Source organism: Cydia fagiglandana, chromosome 25 (genome assembly GCF_963556715.1).
Source record: "Cydia fagiglandana chromosome 25, ilCydFagi1.1, whole genome shotgun sequence".
Classification (NCBI taxonomy): Eukaryota; Metazoa; Arthropoda; class Insecta; order Lepidoptera; family Tortricidae; genus Cydia; species Cydia fagiglandana.
In genome coordinates, this window is record NC_085956.1 from 5,873,517 (window position 1) to 5,893,917 (window position 20,401).

The 20,401-nt window shown below is 40.2% G+C and overlaps 1 protein-coding gene across 4 annotated transcripts in view; it reads right to left on the bottom strand.

Annotated features, from left to right (window-relative positions):
- Window positions 1-988: 988 nt before the first annotated feature.
- Window positions 989-20,401, bottom strand: part of LOC134677019 (sodium/nucleoside cotransporter 1-like) — a 46,556-nt gene continuing 27,143 nt past the window's right edge. For 2 of the 4 annotated variants that reach the window (XR_010099985.1, XR_010099987.1), the window contains 11 exons: window positions 18,544-18,730; window positions 17,335-17,506; window positions 16,914-17,038; window positions 15,458-15,594; window positions 14,781-14,870; window positions 14,265-14,426; window positions 13,065-13,158; window positions 8,905-9,064; window positions 7,891-8,299; window positions 5,673-5,788; window positions 4,875-4,994 (listed from right to left, as the gene is read on the bottom strand). Coding sequence is in view for 1 of the 4 variants with exons in the window: in XM_063535434.1 (XP_063391504.1) it covers window positions 1,423-1,451; window positions 3,951-4,011; window positions 4,875-4,994; window positions 5,673-5,788; window positions 8,088-8,299; window positions 8,905-9,064; window positions 13,065-13,158; window positions 14,265-14,426; window positions 14,781-14,870; window positions 15,458-15,594; window positions 16,914-17,038; window positions 17,335-17,506; window positions 18,544-18,730 (1,665 nt within the window). In the remaining 3 variants the exon portion in view is untranslated. Of the gene's footprint in view, window positions 1,452-3,950; window positions 4,012-4,874; window positions 4,995-5,672; window positions 5,789-7,532; window positions 7,561-7,890; window positions 8,300-8,904; window positions 9,065-13,064; window positions 13,159-14,264; window positions 14,427-14,780; window positions 14,871-15,457; window positions 15,595-16,913; window positions 17,039-17,334; window positions 17,507-18,543; window positions 18,731-20,401 lie in introns of those variants that run through there. The other 2 variants (XM_063535434.1, XR_010099986.1) reach the window with 2 other exon arrangements.

A 20,401-nucleotide genomic window follows, 5' to 3' on the forward strand; every position in this document is an offset into this window, starting at 1 on the left:
CCACCCGAGAACAGCGAGTATCGGTTTCGACAGTGCAACGGCGTCTGCGAAACTATGGTCTAAAAGGTCGTATTGCTGCCAAAAAACCCTTGTTACGTAGTCAGAATAAAGTTAAGAGGTTGAAATGGGCCCAGAAACACAAAAACTGGACGTCTGAACAGTGGTCTAAAGTTTTATTTTCTGACGAATCGAAGTTTGAAATTTTTGGAGGGAGACGTCGTCAATATGTTCGACGACAAGTAGGCGAACGAATGATAAAGCAATGCGTGATGCCAACAGTGAAGCACGGTGGAGGATCAGTTATGGTCTGGGGATGCTTTGCGGGTGATAAAGTTGGTGATCTCGTGAGAGTCAATGGCATAATGGATAAGAAAATGTATCATAACATTTTGCAACGTCACGCTTTTCCATCTGGAAAACGGATTGTAGGCAGAGGTTTTGTTTTCCAACAAGACAACGATCCCAAGCATACGTCGAAGTTGTGCAAAAACTACATTTCATCCAAAGAGAACCAAAAAGAATTAAAATATATGGATTGGCCTCCTCAATCGCCCGACCTCAATCCGATTGAGTTGTTATGGGATGAATTGGACAGGCGTGTGAGAAAAATGCAGCCAACTAATAAAGAACAGCTTTGGGAATACCTATACATTTGTTGGAATAAAATTTCGACATCAACACTGCAAAAACTAATTACGCGAATGCCGAAAGTGTGTATGGCAGCATTGAAAGCAAAAGGCGGATATTTTGAAGAGTCTAAAGTTGGCAAAAACTGATCTTTTTTATTTAATTGTGGTTTTAAATTAGAGAATTACCTTTAATTTATTATGTAATAAAAGATTATTAAATACTTTTATTAGTACATTGTGTTATAGCTTCATTTAACCGAATTTACAGAGTGAACTTAAACTTTTGACCGGTACTGTATATGGAATTAGGAAATTGGATAATCCTACATAAGGTGCTTAAATACATAATTAAATGCACATTAAAAAATAACTTAGATAACTTTATTTACATACATTAAACAGTAAGGTAAGGTGGGGTAAGACTGTCACCCGGGCAATACAAACACTTATGGAATCCTCATTGTTTTCTTGCCCCGAGCAAATTAAACTATGTTCATCTTACCCTACATATATCTATATTCTGTATCTTTAGTAAAATGTACCCTCAAATGGCTCCTTAAGCCAGTTGCGGGTAGATGAAAACATTACACGATCAAATAATGTAGGTTAAAATCAGGTTGGTCAGTGACAGATCCAGGCGATTTTGTATCTGGTAGGTTACAACGAAACGACGAAAATGTACAAATTATTTGTTTACTTTTATTTAAATTCCTAAAGATACAGAACTTTAGTACAGCCTTACATATTAAACTAATTAAGTACATCAGCTGTGCTTCCGACTTTAAGCTCATGCTCAGAATGAATCGCTCGGCATTAACAAACCTGAAACAAAAATTATACACACTTTAATACCTATAAAATAATCAAAATCAAATTAAAAAAATCAAAATATACTTTATTCATGTAGGCCTAGCAACAAGCTCTTATGAATCGTAATTAATCTTAATCTAATTATCAGAGCAATTTATTGATGTTAATATTATTCCATAATAAAATTGGATTATTATACATGTCAAATTTAACACTAAGAATTTCACAAAAGGATCGTCAAACATTAAAAAAAAATTGTATAAAAAAATTCTAGTCTAGAATTTCTAGAATAAAATCTAATCATAATCATAATCGTTTATTGCAACCATGTTATTAATTGTCTGTAGTATTGTGTTTTTGTGTGTAGTGTTGTTTGTTGTTTGTGTGTTGTGTGTTGGTAGCGCTGGTGGCCTAGCGGTGACTTGCAATCCGGAGGTCGCGGGTTCAAACCCCGGCTCGTACCAATGAGTTTTTCGGAACTTATGTACGAAATATCATTTGATATTTACCAGTCGCTTTTCGGTGAAGGAAAACATCGTGAGGAAACCTGCATACATCTGCGAAGAAATTCAAAGGTGTATGTGAAGTCCCCAATCCGCATTGGGCTAGCGTGGGGACTATAGCCCAAGCCCTCTCGCGCATGAGAGGAGGCCTGTGCTCAGCAGTGGGACGTATATAGGCTGAAATGATGATGATGAATACCTATAAAATAATCATAATCATAATCGTTTATTGCAACCATGGTATTAATTGTCTGTAGTGTTTTTGTGTGTAGTGTTGGGTGTTGTGTTTGTGTGTTGTGTGTTGGTAGCGCTGGTGGCCTAGCGGTGAGAGCGTGCGACTTGCAATCTGGAGGTCGCGGGTTCAAACCCCGGCTCGTACCAATGAGTTTTTCGGAACTTATGTACGAAATATCATTTTCACCTCAGCAGCTCGAACAAGGGTACTTTGCTTCTTAAAAACAGTGAGCAAAATCGCATTTTGCTCACTGAATGAGACAAAATGAGTGAGCAAAATCGCATTTTGCTCACTGAGTGAGACAAAATGTCATTCAAGTGACCTTTATAGTCAAATGTCATTTCAACATGCGGGGTCTAATACAAGTTCGATATATACTTGGGTTCTATTATCTCTGTCCCTCTAGGTATGTTCTCACTGCTTAGGGTGAAAAATTTTGTGTACTACACGAGATCAAAGTTATTTACATCTCGTGCGCTTTTGAATCCCTTACTACGCTCAAGATTCTAAATTAGATTCACTCGCTACGCTCGTGAATCTATTATAGAATCTTTCGCTTGCACGGGACTCAAAATAAGCACTCGAAGAAATATCAAACTTTGATCTCTTGTTGTACAAATAACTATTGATAGGTATTTACCAGTCACTTTTCGGTGAAGGAAAACATCGTGAGGAAACCGGACTAATCCCAATAATACCTAGTTTATCCTCGGTTGGAAGGTCAGATGGCAGTCGCTTTCGTAAAAACTAGTGCCTACGTCAAATCATGGGATTAGTTGTCAAGCAGACCCCAGGCTCTCATGAGCCGTGGCGAAATGCCGGGATAACGCGAGGATGAAGAAGGAGGAGGAGGTATTAAATTAATTGTCTGTTTAGTAAAACCGACCATAAATGCATACCCTATAGGTTTAAGGATCGATGTCTCACGTTAGACCGGGCCGTGTCTTCGGAGCTTCCGGCGCTTCGTTTTTTGGGTTCCGTACCCAAAGGGTAAAACGGGACCCTATTATTTGGGTTCCGTACCCAAAGGGTAAAACGGGACCCTATTACTAAGACTTCGCTGTCCGTCCGTCCGTCCGTCCGTCCGTCCGTCTGTCACCAGGCTGTATCTCACGAACCGTGATAGCTAGACAGTTGAAATTTTCACAGATGATGTATTTCTGTTGCCGCTATAACAACAAATACTAAAAACAGAATAAAATAAAGATTTAAATGGGGCTCCCATACAACAAACGTGATTTTTGACCAAAGTTAAGCAACGTCGGGAGTGGTCAGTACTTGGATGGGTGACCGTTTTTCTTTTTGCTTTTTTTTTGTTTTTTTTTGCATTATGGTACGGAACCCTTCGTGCGCGAGTCCGACTCGCACTTGCCCGGTTTTTTATCTTTGCCCTGTGCTTGTATATAGATGTGTTATTTGTATTGATGTGTTGTCTGAATAAATGATTTCTATTCTATTCTAATTCTAATTCAGGCTTGTAACGCGTTTACGAATAACGCGTGGATGCAATAAATAAATGATTATGATTATGAATAACGCCATACGCTAAGATCACGTTCAAAAGCATAGAGCCTTTAGTAACTGGAGACGTCATGGCTGTCATTTTCTGTCCGTAATAATCTGCCCATTTTTGTGGGGGAGGGGACCTCAAATGTATTGCTATTTCTACATGATTTGTACGTAACGTACAAATAGGGCCAGTCCAATCAGTCTATACAAAAGTTTGTACAATTGTGCTAGTTAAATGCTCTAAGTTCAAAAGTAAATACTCACTTGCAAAGCATGCATTTAAGAAGCAGATACCGCAGCCTGCGAACAGCGCCCGCAGTGCCACCTGTAAATACCTTGTATTAATTCTGGTATTTATTAAAACTAAATTTAAACTAGTGCCTACGCCAATTCTCGGGATTAGTTATCAAGCGGACCCCAGGCTCCAATGAGCCGTGGCAAAATGCTATCAAAATCGCTGCAGACTTTTCTTGGTCTAACTCTAGATATTAGGGACATCAATATATGTAGAAAGGTGCTGAGAAAAGGGCGGTATAATAGTACCAAGGCCAAAAGACCGATCCTGTAGGTCCACATACGCACCAATAGAATTTCAACATTAGCATTCCGATTTAAGGTTCAAATTAGGTATATTGCACTTTCGGGAAACGTGACTTGTCTTCAAATGAATCATCAAAGCTGGATTAATTGGAATATATTTGGAATTTTTGGGAAAACTTTGTAGATATCGGTGCGGCCTGGAAAAGGGTTAAAAAATCAGGTTATATAAATAACTCACGCTAGAGAGAGCCTCGCGTTGGTTCGGCGCCATGGCGGATAGCGCACCAACCATTCCCCATGGAGCTGGGGTTGCTTAAGTCGGAAAACGTAAATGTTGCCACGATTCTAACATTCTTGATCCTAAGTACGCCGGACTGATTAAAAAGTCAGGTTAGGGTCAACCGGTATAATGCGTCTCTTGAAGATATCTTCCAAACGCAACATATTATAAAACTATTATAGCCGTCTACACTAAAAGTTCAGTGACTACACTTCGAATAGGGAGGTTGCAATACTGGTTGCAATTTCATTTCATTTCATTTATTTCCTTGCTTTGTGTGTAACAACCCTGAGAGGGCACTGCAATAGGTCGTTAACGTTTAAAAGAGGCATTTATCCCGGTTTACCCTAAGTATATAAATGACTCACGCTAGAGAGAGCCTCGCGTTGGTTCGGCGCCATGGCGGACAGCGCTCCAATCATAATGCCCATCGAGCTGGGGTTGGTGAACCCGCAGAGCGCGAACGTAGCCACGATCTCACCGCGAGGCTGAAATTTTAATAAAAGTGGCTGGGTCAAACATAAAGCTGTGTTACGGTCTTTCCTGTAGACATACACAAGAGTTAAGGGCTATAAAGCTTAATTTTCTTATTTAACCCTTATCCACGTGAAAAGGTCCTCCTTTTATTTAGAGAACTATGATAAAATCATTACTTACATGCCCACAAGCTGTTAACTATTGCCCACAGGAGAGAAAAATGTCCAGTTCGCTCGAACACACTAGTTTTCTCTCCTGTGGGCAATAGTTAACAGCTTGTAGTAATGATTTTATCATAGTTCTCTAAATAAAAGGAGGACCTTTTTACGTGGATAAGGGTTAAATAAGAAAATTAAGCTTTATAGCCCTTAACTCTTGTGTATGTCTACAGGAAAGACCGTAACACAGTTTTCTGTTTGACCCGGCTGTGAATTATAGATCGGAAAGTTAACTTAAGGATGACTCACGTTAGACCGGGCCGGGACCGGGTCGGAGCTTCCAGCGCGTCGTTTTCTATGAAAATCACCGATCAGCCGTCATAGAAAATGACACGTTGGATGCCTCGGTCGGCACGGGCCGGTCTAGCGTAAGTCGTCCTTTATTGTTCGATTACTAGTGAAGTGACCACTAAATTTGACCACTTGTTTGACGTATGACTTTCTCATGTCATCTCTTTCATAAGTACTTACAGAGAGCAGTCCGTCCCGTTTCATCTCGCCCATCCGCTGGTATGCTACGAACTCGTTGACCACTGTCTTCAGTCCCACCAGGGAGCCTACCAGCTCACACTCGTCCCACGGCACACCTAAAAAAGAACACCATAAAATAGCAGTTTACATTTATGACCACACATATCCCACTGCTGGGCTTACTGGTCCAGGATTCCTCCCATCGTTCAAGAGGGTTAGCAGTATAGTTTGTTTTTTAGTTCATTTCATTTTGTTTTTGCAGATGTACAGTCAGAAAGAGGTAAGAATAGGTAGGTAGGTAGGAATAGGTAAGAGAGTGTGCAGATCATTTTGACCCCCTGCTGAATCACTATATACCTACTTCAGCTGCTGACTATACGCTGGTTCCTTAACGATTCACCGAAAAGCAAGACGCTAATACCAATTCATATTTAATTGTCAAACTAGTTGGTTTACGTGCCGGGGTTTGAGCTTCCTCAAGGTGGTATTCCGTCCAATTTCTTTGTTCAATGTCATTGCGTCTCACTCCCCCATTCAGCAAAATGTGAGACTCAATTAGGGATTGCAATCCGGTCCGGCGGATCCGGTAATCCGGCCGGATCCGGCACATTTTTCATGATACCGGATCCGGCAAAATTCACCGGATCCGGTCCCGGATCCGGTAAAGTGAAATAAAGCGCTAAAATATAAAATAACAGCTTAAAACACTGCTAAAATTTAAAAGTTCTCGCCAGTATTCGAATTTTCTCGCTCGCAAACAGCAACACAACAACTTGTTTGTTAGTTGACGCCAGTCTTCTAGCCGATGAAATATGTGTCGTGAGATTTCCGTGCACCGTAAGTACTGGATTGGTTTATATTCAATTTATTGTGTTGTTACATTGTAATTTAATGTACATGTTCTTTCGTTTTATTTTGTACTTATAATAAGTGTTACCTGCATTTAAAATATAATGAATAAATATTTATAAAATTAAATAGAGAAATATATGTTGACTTTTGACGACCGGTCTGACCTAGCCAGTGGGTAGTGATCCTGCCTGTGGAGCCGCGATCCTGGGTTTTCGAATCCCGGTAAGGACAATTATTTGTGTGATGAGCACAGATATTTGTTCCTGAGTCATGGTTGCTTTCTATGTATTTAATTTTAAGTATTTGTATATTATATATCGTTGTCTGAGTACCAACAACACAAGCTTTCTTGAGCTTACCGTGGGGCTTAGTCAATTTGTGTAAAAATGTCCTATAATATTTATTTAATATTATTATTTATATGTTATTTTGTTATTATTATGCTACTAAATGTACTTGTATAGGTATACACGTTTATTGATTTTGTTTGCTAAAACTAAAATGGTTGAATTGAGAGCACCTTTTTGTTGGAAATGTGGGTTGGGCTATAGATATTTTAAGAGAAAAAGAAGATTTTATTTGTGGTTAAGTAATGAAAACGTTGATTTTTGAAACTTAAAACAGCCGTCATCGAATTAAACTGTTGTGAGACATACTAACATTGAAAAATTTACGGTTTAGACTCACTTGTTTTTAGTCACTCGCGCGACATATTTTGGAGAGCCTAGGTCTCCTGTTAAGACACCCGTTTTATTAATCCATTAAAAAATATCCTTAACTTCGCATATAACGCTAAAAACATGATAAAATACGTGACTTGATGAATTTTTTATCCGCAATACCAATCCGGCCGGATCCGGCCGGATCCGCTGGATTGAGGACAAAATCCGGCCGGATCCGGCCGGATTCAAAACCAGTCCGGATTGCAATCCTACACATTGGAAAAAGAAATTGGATAGGTGGCATACCATCCTTAGGTAGCTGAGGAAACTCTATTTAGAAACTTACCCATCACATAACAGAGTGGGATAAAGACCTTCCCAAAGATCCACTCCAGGTTAAGATGGGGGTGCCCCAGCAGGCCCCCACAGTAGCCCAGCAAGCCGTTGGCGAACGCGATGAGGACACAAAGGCCATGATGTTGAGAATGACAGTTTCCTCAGGTAGCTAAGGAAACTCTTTAGGAACTTACCCCATGACATAACAGAGTGGGATAAAGACCTTCCCAAAGATCCACTCGGGGGTGCCCCAGCAGGCCCCCGCAGTAGCCCAGCACGCCGTTGGCGAACGCGATGAGGACACAAAGGCCATGATGTTGAGAATGACAGTCTCCTCAGGTAGCTAAGGAAACTCTTTAGGAACTTACCCATGACATAACAGAGCGGGATAAAGACCTTCCCAAAGATCCACTCCAGGTTAAGGTGGGGGTGCCCCAGCAGGCCCCCGCAGTAGCCCAGCACGCCGTTGGCGAAAGCGATGAAGAACACGAAGGCCACAATGTTGGCAATGATGTTGAGGATGACAGTTTCCTCAGGTAGCTAAGGAAACTCTTTAGGAACTTACCCATGACATAACAGAGCGGGATGAAGACCTTCCCAAAGATCCACTCCAGGTTAAGTTGGGGGTGCCCCAGCAGGCCCCCGCAGTAGCCCAGCACGCCGTTGGCGAACGCGATGAAGGACACGAAGGCCACAATGTTGGCAACGATGTTGAGGATTAGCGCGATGCCATTGGTCGCGCCGCGGGTCGCTGCTGACAGGGCGGATTGGTCCTCACTGTGAAAATTTTAGAATGTTATTATCTGGCTCGAAGGGCTTTGTTTGAAGAAAGAAATAGATTAAAGTCCAGAATGTTTTTGCCTCTTCTGTCTGACGGTTATTAGCTTGTCAAATTGGCCGTTACATCGTATTATTCTGATTGCACTTACATTATTGTAAGAATCATCATGTATCACGAAGCAGCGTGGGGTATGACATATGACGAAGAAAAAATTGCGACTGATTAGATTGCGATTCCACGAACATTACACAAGTAATGTTCGTGGAATCGCAACTGACTCTACATCGCCATTTTGGGAACGACTGTATAAGTGTTTTTATGAACCTGACTAGAGACTGCCTATGCCTTCATATGTTTGTGATGTCATACTTACTACGGTGACGCAACGACACAAAGTGAGTCCTGGCCTCCGACAGATCACGCCATGCCTCTCGGTCGTGCGATAGCTCTCTTGTGATGTCCTTAAGGTGACAGTCCATTTCCAACGACAGCGTTCATTTTACTATGGAAATTGACAATGACAGCGACGCGTTCAGTGCAGCTGCGGTTGGAAATGGAATGTTACCATTAGCAATGTGGAAAAGAGAGAACATGAACGTACCTAACCACAGGCTGAATATTATCCACCGCCGTTAGCGAACGTTTGGTCTCTGGCACAAGCAGCTTGGCGTAGCACAGAGCGGCCGGTGCCGACATGACACTGGCGGTCACCAGGTGCGCCGGTTCCGCCCCGAAGGCGATGTATGTGGCTAGTATCGTACCTGCAAGGAGATCCAGGTGTAAGGCTTATAAATAATAAATCTTTCGTCTCTATTTCTTAATTACTCCGACAGAGGGCGTATCTTCATGGCTTGAGTCATACTAAGCATCTTTTATTACTATGTGTCCAACCCAGAAACCGGGAATTTTTTTTAGCATACCCTTAGAAAACGTCAACATTTGATCTACCAAAATGTGTGAAACAGTAATTTATTGTTATACTCGTACCTATAGCTAAGAATTGAAATGATGCCCTATATACTTAATATGTGAAACACAGATGGTTACATCAAACATCAAACATCAACATTTATTCAGCAAATAGGCCACAAGGGCACTTTTACACGTCAACATTGAATTTACATAAAAGCAAAAATAATAACATCAACAATTTTATAAAATAAAATTAACAATTCAATCTAACATATTACAAGTTACCTTAAGGATATCCATCAAACCGCACGAATGCTAATCATCAATAAAATAGTTCCAATCTCGCAAATATATAATTAAAATACTTATAGTTAAAAGAAAAAGGCGTATATTATGTAAGTTATCTGGGGGCCTCATTCGTGTCTGTTATAGCCTTTCCGATTTCTAAGATCAAGTTCGCCAACACATTTACTATAGCGTACTTGATCTTAGCCAAACGGACAGACTATCATACCTAGAGCATTTGGTTGCTATTCAGATTCAATTATAGATAGCGTCGCGTCGAAAGAACAGACCTAATCTAGATCCAATGTAAAATATTACCTAACATTTTATCTATTCTTATTACCAACCACGCAGAATCACATCAATACAGGTCCTTTGTTTAGTTTTTAGGGTTCTTTCAAATAAAGGGGTCGCTTGCAATGCTTTTGGGTGTAGATAAACGGTCATCATCATCATCTCAGCCATAAGACGTCCACTGCTGAACATAGGCCTCCCCCTTAAAAGCCAGAGCATCGGGGGTCGCTGGAACCTCGGGGCCGTGGTTTTACTGTGCTCATCATGATGGGGGGTGAATGCCATAATCGCCACGCTTGGCAGGCGGGTTGGCGATCGCAGTCGAGCGTACACCGAATTTGAGGGACGCTGCTGCGCGTCCACCGGTGGTCTTGGAGATAAACGGTATATACAGGGCGTCCCACGGCGATGCCACATGGAGGGAAAGTACCTTAAATATCATAGATAGCATATTTTGCTGAAAGAAGACTTCATTTTATTTTTAAAACTTAGTTAAATTGCATTCATACTTTTTTAATTTTTTTTGAAAAAAAATGTATATGGATAAAAATGATCGCGTCATTGGAGGAAAAGTACCTTAATTATTGTAAATGAACATCTGACTGAAAGAAGACATTATTTCGATTTAAAAAAACAAGTTGAATTGCATTTTAAATAATTTCATGGTTAATTTTTAAAAAAATAAAATAAAATTATTTAAAATGCAATTCAACTTGTTTTTTTAAATCGAAATAATGTCTTCTTTCAGTAAGATGTTCATTTACAATAATTAACGTACTTTTCCTCCAATGACGCAATATTTTTTTTCCATACATTTTTTAAAAAAGAAAATTAAAAAAGTATGAATGCAATTTAACTAAGTTTTAAAAATAAAATGAAGTCTTCTTTCAGCAAAATATGCTATCTATGATATTTAAGGTACTTTCCCTCCATGTGGCATCGCCGTGGGACGCCCTGTATATATTTTAAAATCATACAGTAAAATTTTTGATACCTAAGTTTTAGCTAGTTATTGTTCGACAAAAAGTAAAATAATTTTAATGTTTAGACAATAAGAACACGTCATATAAATGCTTCACACCCATTTAGCGATTACGTAAGTAGCTATTCAAGAATTTATGTTTGTATACATCGCTGATAAACAACAAAGTACCTATTGTAATCTCAATTATTACAGCTTGAAGTTGAAATGTGTAATGATCATTTAGCCATTTTTTATCACCAGTGGTAATTTGATAAAAAAAAAACTGGTCAAGTGCGAGTTCGGACTCGCGTTTCAAGGGTTCCGTACATCACACAATTTTCAAAAATTTTTTTTGTACATGAAACGTAACGCGAGTGAAACGTCATGAAAAACCCGAATGGGTCAATCAAAAACCAGATGTAACATAAAATTTTCTGGCGTGGTGGCTTATATCTCTGCAACTATGCACAGTGGTTTAGATAGGAAGATTTAAATGCCGAATAGTAGTACAAGTGTCCAAATGCGAAGACTGAAGACCGAGCTTCGCCTAGTAGTACAAGTGTTTTAAAAGCGAAGGCCGAAGAGAGATAATACCTTAATACCTACAGGGTGGCCAAAAAATAAGTGCATTAGTAGCCGGGGAGGTTTTCAGATTATACTAAGCTTTACAACTTTTTCTATGGGACCAACCCCGAAATCGCGAAAAAAAATGTATCCTCCCATAGCAAACGGACCAGCCAAAATGTATGAAACAGACAAATTTTTCCTCGCAATTTCGGGGTTGCACGTTGGCAACGGGAATACACTTACCCTGTATAGTGCCTTTTAAAACACGTAACAATAGTAACCTAATCAATCAGTATTACACTTGTACCAATGCGGCTGTGTGCCAGGTACAGCCTATAAGTCACACCAATAAAAGTCTGTAGCGAATTTGATAGCCCACGCAGTGTAAGTGTATTAATACGTCATAATTTCATAGAAGTTTGACGTTTAATATGACACTTGCACTGCGTGGGCTATCAAAATCGCTGCAGACTTTTTACGGGTTAACTATAGTCGCAATTTTTGTCGTCATTCCGACTCACGCTTGAAGTTAGCTTCAAGCGTGAATCGGATTGGCACGCCTCTTGGGGACGCTTTGGGCCTTCGGCCTTATGCGGATATCGGCCTAGGGCCTTCGCAAATGCGGTCTACATCACGTTTCACTTAAACCATTGCGGTTGTGTCCTTAAAAAACCTAAACCGCATTTTTGTTCTTAAATCCGACTCACGCTTGACTGTAGATTTCTAATAGGTTTTCCTGTCATCTTTATGTAAAGGACTATTTTGTGTATTTATTTCAGAATTTTAGACCCTGTAGTTTCGGAGATAGAGGGGGGGGAATGGTCATTTTTTGTCTATTTTCTTGAATAACTTCTAAACTTTTTATCGTAAATTTATAAAAAAAATATATTTGAGATTCACACAATGAGTTCTTTCGTTTGATATATAACACGATATAGTTGGCAAAACTTTTTTTTAAAATTTTATCTTTTACCCCCCAAAAGTAGCCCTTATGTTTAAAATTCATTTGTTGACGTTACATATTCGTCTTTGGGTCACAGACCTACATATGTGTACCAAATTTCAACTTAATTGGTCCAGTAGTTTCGGAGCAAATTGGCTGTGACAGACGGACGGACAGACAGACGCACGAGTGATCCTATAAGGGTTCCGTTTTTTCCTTTTGAGGTACGGAACCCTAAAAATGATAAAAGATATTAGTACGATCATCGAAACAACGTTTTATAATTAACGACTGCTTGAACTCTTTTTAAGGTCTAGTTTAGAATATCCTCCCCCATCCTCTCCAGCGGGCGCAGCACGGTTCCATTTTTATCGCCTATCACTATGCGCGTCCCTTTCGCACTTACATACTTGTTAGAACGTGACAGGCATGGTGACAAGGGATAAAAACGCGACCGTGCTACGCCGCCTGGTGACCAAGCCAGCGTAGTCGTGCTGTGAGAAGAGCATATGTGGGGCACCCGGGCGGAAAACGTCCGTCCGGCGTGGCGTGTAGCGTCCCAGATACCGCTGGAGTGAAGAAGCCGAAAAAGACCTGTCCGCCCTCGGAATACCCAACTGGCGCGAAGTGGCGCAGAATAGGGCAGAGTGGCGCTCTCTTGTGTCAGAGGCCAAGATCCTCTTTGGGTCACTGAGCCAGTGATCCAAATGAATCACTGAATGAGTGATGAAATGAGTGATGAGTGAGTGAGTGTATGTATGTAGTTTAGAATATAAAAAAGCGGTCAATTACTTGCCAGAGACGGTGGCGAAGCCGGAAGCCATGACGACGTGCAGCTCGGAGGGCGTGAGCACCCGGATGTAGGCCTTGATCAACAGCACCGACTCCGTCTGAAGTCAATTACAGATTTGGTAAACATTTTAAACACTATCAAACTGCACAACGGGACTTAATCGCGTATTTAAGTTTTAAGATTTACCTCCGACGTTTCGAGGACGGCGTTGTCCCCGTGGTCTCGGAGAAGCCCACGGAAAAAGGAAGGAAGGAAAAAATTACGCTTCCGCGGTAGGACTTGGACCCGCAACATCCGCAATCCGTGCGTTTCTCCGTTTGCTCTTAACCAATTGGGCTACAGAAGCCTACCAGAACCTCGCGAGGATTGCGGAGGTTGCGGGTTCAAGTCCTGCCGGAAGCATACATTTTTCCATTTTTTCCTTTAATATATAATTTGGAATATCGCTCGCTTATCTCTCTGCTTGTTTAAAAATTGGTTTTCTGTTATAGGTAGCCGGTATATAAGTTTGAAGGTACCCATCATTAGTGGAGGCCAAAAGAGTGTAGAGACCACAACCTTTGCTTGTACAGTCAGCTGCAGAGAGAAGTGACCCCCTCCCTTGCCTACATAGAGTCAGACCAAGAAAAGTTTCCAGCGATTTTGATAGCCTACGCGGTGCAAGTGTTATTTATACGCCATAATTTCATTGAAGTGTGACGTTTAAAATAACACTTGCACTGAATGGGCTATCACAATCGCTGCAGACTTTTCTTGGTCTAACTCTAGAAATTTGTTGCAGCTAACTGTACATTTGTTTGTTCGATGATCGGACACGAAAATAATCAACAGTTGTAAATAGAATATTTACAAAATATCACATATCGCTGCTTACCCGTTTAAATTTTTTATTGAAATTAGCAGAGGCCTTTGATTGAATGTATAAAATATTTGTAAGTTTGCAGCGGCGCCTAAGGTGAATTCACGAAGATTTTACATAAAGAAAACATTATTGAGGCATAGGAATATACACGTCAATCGAAGTATAACACTTAATGATGCAGCCCTAAACACAAAATTCGGAGTACCTCAAGGTTCTATACTTAGACCACTTCTATTTGTTGGTCTAGTAAAAATCAATAAAAATGATGAAGAATAATCACTTCTCCATATTATTGTTTTGATAGTTTAGGAAAATAATCATTGAGATTCAAATCGGCTTACCATTCCAAGGAAGCAGTTAGCCACAGCAATGACACTCTCGCACACTGTAGTAGCCGTAGCTGTTTGCAGCAGCTCGCCAAGTTTGCTGCAGAACCACTGCAGCGCGCCCCAGTAGAACATCACCTCCACCAGCATGCTGAAGAAGAATATCACGGGCAGGGACTGGAAGAAGAGTTTAAAGGTTGAAAAATGCTTCATAAAATACTGTATCTGTTTATATGAAGTTGACTTCGAAATTGTAATGCTTAAACTAAGAAACGCTTTTGCAAGAGGGTACGTTTTGATACGACAGGTACGAAAGTCAATATTTGTAGCTGTTGCAAGAATGCAAGCAATCCTCAGAACCCTGGCATATATGTTTGATATGTCAGACTAAAACAAGGTTGGATAGAGAATGATCCTTAAATCGGCACAAAGAAAAGAAGCCCTTGAAAACAACCTATTTAAATTATAATAATAGCAAATATTTGGGCGACTTTATTATAAAATAGAACTCATGGAATAAAGTATACTTACGGCAAAAGCGAAGACATTCTCTGTCCTCACAAGGAGATCACCGAAAGCAAACGCAGCGCCCTCTATACCGTATGACAGGAACGTCGCAACCTGAAATGAATAACACATGGTTACACGTAGTAAATGTAATTAAGCAGAACGACGGGGCAAAATCGCTGGAATCTTGCTCTGAGTCGTTATGCATAGTAAATGCATGTTAGTAATTAAGTATGTATAGTAAAATTTGCACGCCGTGTCGGCAGAATTGTGCTGGACTTATGTTTCTATGTAACATCTGTGTTAACCATGATTCTAGCAAATAAATAAATTAATATAATATAATATAATTAATATAAATTAATAATAATATGATAGCGAAGTAGTAGACACTTAATATATTTCACACCTTACATTGAGCTATTATTACTATAGAGAAGCCATACCAAACAATGAAATTGTCGCAATCACAATCTATACCTCGCGACCAGAACGTTGTAAGCGCCGTAAAATATCATGGCGCTTACGCGTTTAAGTGGCGAGACTCTCGCTCTGGTCCTATGGTTTGATGTCAAAACAACATCAACGTCCTCCCAGACGTATCCGTCGATAGCGACACCCGGACAAATCTGTAAATTCTGACGTGCATGGGCTCAAACGTGACTTGCGAAACCGAGTTTTGTTTTAAAGTTCAATGGTACCTTATCAGAAAAGCACTGCAGCGCTGTCCGACCCGGGTCCCACCGGATGAACAGCAGAGCGAACGTGAACTGCAGGAGCAGGCCGCTGCATACTGTCCGCCATGCTATCCGGCCCGGGTGCTTCGAGAACACGAACCCTGGCAATCAACATTAAGCATAAGACGATTTCATCTGTCTTTCTTCTTCTTCGTGGTCGTGAGCTCATGTCTGAGGCACGTGACTCCTATGGGTAACCTAACCTAACCTAACACTGCTCTCCAGGCCTCTCGATCTGTTTTTAGTCTAGGCTGATTTAGACGGCGCGCGAACTCGTATGATCGTCGATTTAAGATTTTTTTCATTTTTTGCAATTTATTTTTATTTATTTTTTAAGGACCATTGGTTACATCCAATTCAGCCGACCAATCAAATACCGCAATGTAATGAAACTCGCATGCTAGTTCTCGCACTATCCAAATCAAACCACCCATAAATGACCAGGGTGCTTGGAGACCACGAATCCTGGCAATCAACGTCAAGCATAGAGAAGACGATTTCATCTGTCTTTAGTCTTACAATCAGGAATTCAAACGCTTCCTCATTGCACTGGTGGGGAAATACATAAATAGATTCACTATCTTCTTCTTCCTCGCGTTCTCCCGGTATTTTGCCACGGCTCATGAGCCTGGGGTCCGCTTGACATCTAATCCCAAGAATTGACGTAAGTACTAGATTTTACGAAAGCGATTGCATCTGACCTTCCAACCCGTAGGGGAAACTAAGCCTTATTGGGATTAGTTCAGTTTCCTCACGATGTTTTCCTTCACCGAAAAACAAACATTGAAAATTCTGATGACGTCTGAAGCTTATTTGTGGATTAATCCATGAACTACTATATCCGCAATGTAAATAAAATTTGTCCAGTGTCAAGTCTGCAGGCAGGTATAATCCGTCCGTTTTTAGGGTTCCGTACCCAAAGGGTAAAACGGGACCCTATTACTAAGACTTCGCTGTCCGTCCGTCCGTCCGTCCTTCCGTCCGTCCGTCCGTCCGTCCTTCCGTCCGTCCGTCCGTCCGTCCGTCCGTCCGTCTGTCACCAGGCTGTATCTCACGAACCGTGATAGGTAGACAGTTGAAATTTTCACAGATGATGTATTTCTGTTGCCGCTATAACAACAAATACTAAAAACAGAATAAAATAAAGATTTAAATGGGGCTCCCATACAACAAACGTGATTTTTGACCAAAGTTAAGCAACGTCGGGAGTGGTCAGTACTTGGATGGGTGACCGTTTTTTTTGCATTGAGGTACGGAACCCTTCGTGCGCGAGTCCGACTCGCACTTGCCCGGTTTTCCAAGATCAAGTACTCCATAGTAAATGTATGGCCTACATGATTTTAGAAATCTTATGCATATTTATTTAGTACCTCCTTAAGCGCCTGTTATGGAGCTAATCGCCGCATATGAAGTCTCTTACCTAGCAGCAATATGATGCCGATCCCGCTCAGTGAGATGAGTCTCTCCGGCTGATCCCTCGTGTCGACGTACAGGAATACGGCGATGCCCACCAGTAAAACCACAGATAAAATCAATCTTAACCACCTGAAGAATAAAAGAATAATAGATACTTTTGTGGAAAAGGTGTTACAATATTTCGAGACTACGAAAACATATAATTTTATTAATTTTACATGGCGTCAAGTAGAGGCCTATGTCCAGCAGTGGACAAGAATAGGCTGATGATGATAATAATGATGAAGTAGAAGTGATCATGAAGATTATAAAAATTATCAAAGGAAATCTGTAGATAAACAGAAGTTTGTTCGCACACGACACGGTTTACACATGAAACGAAGAATTATAGAAGACCCTTAATTGAAAATGAAATAAGTACTCACATAAACCTCCAAACGAAACTACCAGCAGCACCAATGTTGGTGTACACGTTCTTAGAGAGCCACGCGCCGAAATAACGCTTCACGACGTAAAAGTAGATGAGGAAGAAGTATACGATGCCGAGGAAGGCGACGAGGCTGCCGAAGCCCTCGCAGAGGTAGAGGGGAGCGTCGGCTGGGAACAGAAAGATTTATTAAGTAAAAGGCTGAACATATATGTATATCAAAATTATGAGTAAAAGGCTGAAAATATATGTATAGCAGAATGATGAAGATAAGAAAGAAGTATACGATATGAAAGAAGGCGTTGACCTACACAGAAATTCATATTAAGTATCTATATTGTTTCGTGACAGCAGCTAAGCACACGGCGACTTGGTACAAATTTGCAGTCAGATGGCGTAAGTAAATACGGATTACTGAATTGATGCGACCGCTCTTTAATATAAAGATAGGACTTGACTTGAGGTCTGTCTGTCTTTATGTTTTTAAATTTTTCGATTAGGCCCTTACTGTCTTTATCTTGCTGTCAAGAGAAGACTTTTGGACTATAAGCACAGGACATTAGCTATATGCAAAGAAAATCTGAGTCGCTTAACTTCAAACTCGGGTAAATCCAACTGTCAGATTTTGCGATATGGTATTAAGACGAAACAGGAGGTTTTAAATATTATAGGTAAATATACCCGTCTCGCTAACGGAAGCGGCTCCTAAAACTAGTGCGATAAGGACAAGGCGAAAAATCCTGCGTAAAAATCTCAAAAATCGAGGTTTCGTACTCGACTGTTTCCTCCTCCAAAACTTAACCAATCCTAACCAAACTTGGAAATCTAAATGATTATGAAATTATGTGTCGGACCATTTTACTTTTTTGGCTAATTGATATCAGTTTTGAATACTACGCCTCTCATTGCGGCATAGTCAATTAGGCCATTTTGGCCATTTTTGAAGGGCTCTAGCGCCTTAAAAAACAAAAATATCAAAAAAAGCAAAACGGTCCGACACAGATATTGACAATATTAATCTGTTTTGAAAAAAATCATTGCTCTAGCATCAAAACCCACGAAGGAAACAGTGGAGTACGTTTGTATGGAGAAATGACCACTCCTGTTGGCTCTTAAATAAAAATAATTGGTAGATAAATAGTTCCTAAGAGGGTCAAATGGATTTATCCGAGTTCGAAGTTATATTAAGCGACATATCTATACTTACTATATTCTGAATAATAATACAAGCATCCTATAAAATATCCTATAACGAGGCCGTTCAGCACGAAGCTCATGACGATCCCGAAGCTTGACTTGTTCTTCATGAAGAAGTCTTCGGTGGAACTGCCCACGCTCGCCAGGGTCGTCTCCAGCCAGCCTGAGGGATCGTGGTCCAGTGGCTCGAAGGTTACCTGCGATATAGTGCATTATACATATATATATGTAAGTGTATATATATACGAACTTGGTCAAACAAATCTAGTCAGTAGCAAAAGGCGTCATTTTTGCCGATGCATGTGATGAATAATCTGAACACATTGGAAGAAGTTTATTACGGATGATGTGCGCAATTTGACTAGTCAAAATGTATATGTCGGCGGCCGATCGTAAGATCAGGCATATCGTGAAACGTGAAAATCTTTGACTTGTTCCCTACGCGGGGCTCCTATTTCTGGGCAGTTTGCCCTTCGGGCATCTGAAGCAACCTAACGAACCTATCTTACCTATATATTGGTTTAATGTGACTATCCTCAAAACAATACACAGGAACATTACGATCTGCCTGATCTTACGATCGGCCGCGGACATATATACCTACACCTAGCTACCTTAACACTGTAATATAGTAGTATACCCTATAATGGACGTGGAACCAGTAATGGGACAAAAAAACATAATCATCTAAAATAAGTATCTAAAAGTAGTTTATAAACACTGGCTGTATATTATCATAAATAAGAGCCCTAGAGCTGTTTCAGTTTGAAGTTTCATTAAATTTGGTTGTTTTTTAAGAAATTGGCGTCAATCCAAAAGTTGTCGTGTCACTGAAAAAAAATACCACTACGAATTCTTAACAACTTCGCTACTAAGAGAGGTGAGTTAATTTATTAAATTTTAATTAATTAACTTGATGAAAACTAGAATGTGTTTTGTTAATTGCATTTACCATGAGATAAGGTATACAACACACTATGTTGTGACTCCGCAGATGTAATAAAATAGTGGTATTTGGCCCAATCCCATTATAGGAGCTGTAAAACTGCGTACCTCCTATGATGGGACAATTGACAGAATGATGCTTGCCATGCCATAACTTCATGTTTAAACAATACAGAAGTAAAATGTAGTTACGAAATATGTCAATCAGGAGGTATTCTCGGACTTCGGATAAATTAATATCGTTTTTCCAAACTTTTACTTAACTTGCCCTGTTAGTTAGTGTGGGTCCAATCTTGGTAGCTGAATTTGAGCCACTTTTCGATTTCCGATTCAGTTGAAATTTTGTGTAAGTACGTAATTAAGTATGCAAATCGGATGATAATGCAATATTATGATAACATGGACCTGATCTGATGATGGAGACAGGAGGTGGCCACGGGAACTTTATCGCAATAAACCCTAACTAATTGTGTTTGGGTATATTCGAATTGTCTCGATGGATCTAATACAATAATAATTGGCTGTGGAAAGAAAAATACATTCAGCGATAAAAGCTATACCAAAAATTGATTTTTTTGCCGTAATTTATTCCCCATTTCAATATTTTATACTGATAGAGCAATGTCCATTATAGGGGGCCCATTACTGGATCCACGTCCATTACCGGGGGCCCATTACTGGAGCTTTGGTGTCCATGACTGGCGAAAAAAAGCATAGTTTTAATTTGTTAAATATGTGGAAACTAATTGCAGTATCTTTGATACAACACGCCTAAAACATGAAAGACACATAGGACTTTCATCTTTTAACACGCTAAGCGGTAGACCATTTACATGTATAAGGGAAATATCATAAATACTCCAAATTTCCTCTTAAATGTCCCATGACTGGTGCTGTTACTATACCTACAAAAAAATTAATTG